The sequence below is a fragment of the Limulus polyphemus genome, unplaced genomic scaffold, assembly GCF_000517525.1.
Source record: "Limulus polyphemus unplaced genomic scaffold, Limulus_polyphemus-2.1.2 Scaffold76794, whole genome shotgun sequence".
Classification (NCBI taxonomy): Eukaryota; Metazoa; Arthropoda; class Merostomata; order Xiphosura; family Limulidae; genus Limulus; species Limulus polyphemus.
The window spans coordinates 6,554-11,780 of NW_013742390.1; the positions used below are offsets into that span (position 1 = coordinate 6,554).

The following is a 5,227-nucleotide window of genomic DNA, read 5'->3' on the forward strand; positions in this document are numbered from 1 at the left end:
TTTTCTTTACCTGTACTATATGAAATGCTGCAAATATCTATGACATATTAAGAAATTGATGATTTTTCACTGAAATTTGATTGACGTGGCTATAAATAAACAATATATGCGATGTTGTTGTGAGTGGCTTCCTTTGTACTCGACGTTTGTTAAACGCGTGTTTACACGAAACCTCAGGCACAAAACTACCTACTCAACAAATAATGATTGGGTGGAGAAAAAGCCAATGCAGCAATAAACTGTTGAAGGACATGCTACATTCAACTGAATGCATATGCACGTATGTAGCTTAAAATATATTCCCCGTAAATGGGCATAAAAACTTAAGAAACAAGATAATTAAAAATTCGTAATTTAAAAGAGGAATAAGGATTGTCAAAAAAAAAGTATAGAAACAAGTTGAATCAAAATGTGAAGATTACATTTTCAAGCCTACAACTAGGGACTCTAACAACAACAAAAAAAACTAGGCTGAAAATAGTCTACATTATTTTCTCAAGCTATTTTGATCACTAAAATTTATAAGTACTGTAGACATGGAGCCAAAACAGGAATATGTAGCTTAAGAAAATAACGTAGACACTATATCCAGTCTAATATGGTTACAACGAGTCCCTAGTTGTAGGCTTTAAAATATAATCTTTGCATTTTGATTCAACTTGTTTGTGTACTTTTTTTACGATCCTTATTCCCATTACATTTTTATTGATCTTGTCTCAACTGAAGATAAAAACACATAGATTTGCTACGTGTATAATAGGTAACTTCTTCAAAGTCAGATCAGTATATGCCTAATATTGTTATGATATACTCTCTAAAAGAAGTTATTCTCCGTATTAACATTCATTTTATTAATCTATTCCACAAAAACAGGAGAGTTTCACTTGCTGATAGATTAATAATAAGTCTCTCGAAACAATAATATTTATACTATATTTTAAAGAGGTACGTACCCTCGAACACGGTAAAGCTTTTTGAAACGGTTTTGGTGGGATTGTATAATTTATTTACAACGTGTGGTCTTTCAGAGTGAGACATGATCACGTGCAATATTCAAAGTATAAATATATATATATATATCCTCATCCAATTAAGTAATCTTATCTAATTGATTCTTAGTACTTCCAAATTTTTCTTCGTCTGGAGTTTTGCCCATACGCAATAGTTTTACCTTCTTGAAATTTAGTTTTGCTTTATTTCTCAACCATATATTAATTTATTTTTCATTCGGTGGCTGGGCGGTAAGTCTGACGGCTTATCACGCTAAAATTCTGGTTTCGATATTCACGGTGTGCACAGCATAGGTAGCTTTGCGCTTATCAACAAACAAAAGAATGTATTTGTATTAAATTATTTACATAAAAACGACATAGAGCTGGAAATATCTTACATAAAATAATTTGATTTGACTTCTATGGAATTTGAATGTATTTATCATTAGAATATCGTACGTGGCCATGTCTCACTGTTGAAGGCAAATCTTTGTAACCAAATAAATCTATCCCACCAACAGCTGTATCAAAAATAAGATTTGTAGTAATTACGTGATTAAAGTGTTGAAAGTGATACAGCTTATATTTAAACAAACGATATCCGAATTAATTAATGTAAAGCTTAAATAATCAGTTGATAATCAACAAATTACCTTACACTGAAAGTAAAGTTGTTGTTTTTTTCATTTACAGTCTTCACAGAGAGACTGTGGACTGAAAATATCACAACAAAGAAACACTGTAAGGTCTAGCCTCTTTTACAGGTGCTTTGTAACATTGAAACAATAACAATATTGAACATCTTCAGTACAGTTTTCCGCTCCTATAATCACAGCTATACTAACAAGCACATTTAACAAAACATTGTCCCTTCTGTAATAAATTCAAGCTGAAACTGTTACGTTAATATGACGTTCTTTGGGCTAGAAAAGAAACAGAATAGCATATTTCATTACATATATTACAACCTTGTCGAACTTATTCACCTCGCAGGTACATTTTATTATAGATTTTCATCTACAGCCTTGTAGAATTTACTTCCCCAAGTAAGTAAATAATACTTTGAAGACTGGGTCATAAACGTTACTAGAACACGGGTAGTCCACTCCGAGAAGGAGTGCAAAATTATCTGGACCACAATAATAATTCCTGCACTACAGACTGATGAAACAGCAGTGGTATCAAACAGGGTGACGTTCTAAGCACACCGAAACGGAAATACAGGCTTGGCTTATTCTGCCAGGAATTGCACTTATATTACATACACCGTAAACTCTCAATAGCTGGTCTTGATAAACATAAGACCATATCTGTTTTAGCCAGTCTGAATGATTTATGTTTATTATCACCCATGAGAAAAGTGTTCCGGTTTATAATGATGAAAAGTGTTGGTACAAAACAAAAAGTACAAAAGTGTTGGTCAATTCTGATAAAAATTATATCCTGATGCAGCACACGCATCAGTGTTGACCAGTCATAAAAACAACTATATGTTAGTGTAGCGCACATGACAGTATTGGTCAATTTTGATGAAAGCCATTTGCTGGTGCACACACTGAACAATATCGGTCAAGTTTGAAGACAGCTTTACATCTGTGTAGCATACAGCACAGTGTTGGTCAACTGCATAATACACAGAAAATATTGGTTAACCATGATGTCTGTTATGTACTGTATAGTACACGGAATAGTATTGGTCAACTACGAAGGCTGTTATGTACTATATAGTACACTGAATAGCATTGGATAATCATAAGGGCTGTTATGTACTGTATAATACACTGAATAGCATTGGATAATCATAAGGGCTGTTATGTACTGTATAATACACTGAATAGTGTTGGTTAACCATGATGGCTGTTATATACTGTATAATACACAGAAAAATATCGGTTAACCACAATGACTGTTATCTACTGTATAGTACACAGAATAGTATTGGTTAAACATGATGGCTGTTACGTAATGTGTAATACACAGAATAGTATTGGTCAACTTTGATGGCTTTTATGTACAACATAGGACACAGAACAGTGTTGGTTAACCATGATGGTTGCCATCTACTATGTATCACGCAAAGCAGTGTTAGTCAATTTCTACGCCAACTATATACTGGTACAGCACACACTACACATTAAAAACTCACAGAAATGCGCTATGTCGTGACATATAGACACGACAAGGCGAGGTGGTACCCTCTTTATACTTATGTGATGCCCCGAAGAGAAGCATTTAACTTGGCACTATATTTTATATCTCTGGATAGATTATGTACAAATTCTCATCGACTGATCCTAAATTGAAGTTTCTTTAATCTGGTGTGATTTCTAGAAAATCTTCTACTTGGCACATATTTACCTAATTAAACATTAGTAGATACTGAACGAGCAAGTGTACAGAAGCATCAATTACTTATATACTCCAAGGAAGTCTAAACATACCACTCCTTCAGCTCTTTTATGTTTTCCTTCTTCGGAAGCTTACGATCTTTTTCGGCAGTTTTCAGAATGCTGTTGGTATGTCCTTGCTGTCCACCAAGAAGGGCAGGGCTGTTAGAAACCGGAGCAAACCAGTAGTTCTTACTTTCATCAATCTTGTAAGTGCCATCAGTTCGATTTCTCAACTTGTAAACAATCAGTGCTACAAAAACTATAGATATTAAAACACCAGCAATGATTCCAATAACTAATGCAGTGTTGTCCGCAGAGCTTTTCGGTTTTTCTTTAGGGTTTTGTAAATCCTGGTCTTGTCTGGTGACTTCTGGAATAGGCACTTGGTAAACTGAAGGTGTGGTACGTGTAAGGTCGTAGCTATGGATTTCACCTCTTGTTTCCAGATGACCATAAGTGGATGAGAAGGGGAGAGGTTGAACAGTAAACGGTGAAGCTCGTTCTACCGATTCTTCCGACATAGACTCCATTTTACCTGGTAGGTGGTAACTAGTGGGCGGGCTAGTAAATGCCCCATCTTCTATTCCCGAGCCCTCCCTACAATCCTCTTCATCATCACACAATGTCTCACCATTGTGCTTCATTTCTACAGGCCACTCCTTCAACTGGGGGGTGGTGGTAGGTGAAGGTAGTTTGGAGGTGGGTGGAATGAATATAGGAGTTATGAGATCTTCATCTGAAAGAAAACATTCAAAACAAAATGAAATATAATTCAGTACATCATGAAAGAAACGTATCTGATCTATCTGCATCAACCTGAGTGAAAAGTAAGCATACCTAATCCATCTGCACTGAACCAAATAAGGATAAAACTTACTTAATTCAGTCTGAATTAACCTGAATGTGATAAACATACAGACCGTATTTGCCAGAATATAATGCGCACCCAATTTTGAAAGGATAAATTGAAGAAAATGTATTTGTTTACACATCAGTTGTACAAAATGTATTGAATAGTTTCCAAATATAGTAAACAACTATTGGTGTATTAAACATTTTTGTAAATCTTTCATTGACATTTTTTTACGTGTCAATTTTTAAAAAAATTATTGAAAAGTTTATACATGATAATGCCTTAAGCTAATCATTCATCTTCACATATATCTTCATCATCGCTAGAATTGTCACTACCATAGAATTCATCACATTCATTGGATTTGTTTCTTTGAACCTTTGCTTCATCCTCTTCTGATTCTCACAGCATATCATCATCCATCCTATCCATTGCATTGTACATGCATCATTGTTTTAAACCTTTAATGATGCAATAATGATATTCGGTGGTAGCTTCTATATATTGATAGTATAATACCTAATAAAATTGAACGTGCGCGAATATAATGCGCCGTCAAATTTTCGGGAGGCATTTGGAGTAAGAAAAAGTGTGCATTATATTCGGGTTAATACGGTAATCCAGGCTTCATTTACTCGAGTAAGACTGAAACGTACCTGATCTATCTGTACTGATCTGAATAAGAAGAAACATACCTTTTTTATCTGTACTGATCTGAATAAGAAGAAATGTACCTTTTTTACCTGTACTGATCTGAATAAGAAGAAATATACCCGATCTATCTGTACTGATCTGAATAAGAAGAAACATATCTGATCTATCTGTACTGATCTGAATAAGAATAAACATACCTGATCTATCTGTACTGATCTGAATAAGAAGAAACATACCTGATCTATCTGTACTGATATGAATAAGAAGAAATATACCTGATCTATATGTACTGATCTGAATAAGAAGAAACATACCTGTTTATCTGTACTGATCTGAAT

At 34.4% G+C, this 5,227-nt stretch overlaps 1 protein-coding gene across 1 annotated transcript; it reads right to left on the reverse strand.

The window, feature by feature from the left end:
• Positions 1 to 835: 835 nt before the first annotated feature.
• LOC111084441 (neurexin-3b-beta-like) lies at positions 836 to 4,363 on the reverse strand. Its single transcript, XM_022381152.1, has one exon. It carries the CDS (start codon positions 4,294 to 4,296, stop codon positions 3,424 to 3,426), a length of 873 nt encoding a protein of 290 aa, XP_022236860.1. The 5' UTR covers positions 4,297 to 4,363; the 3' UTR covers positions 836 to 3,423.
• Between the last annotated feature and the right edge of the window lie 864 nt (positions 4,364 to 5,227).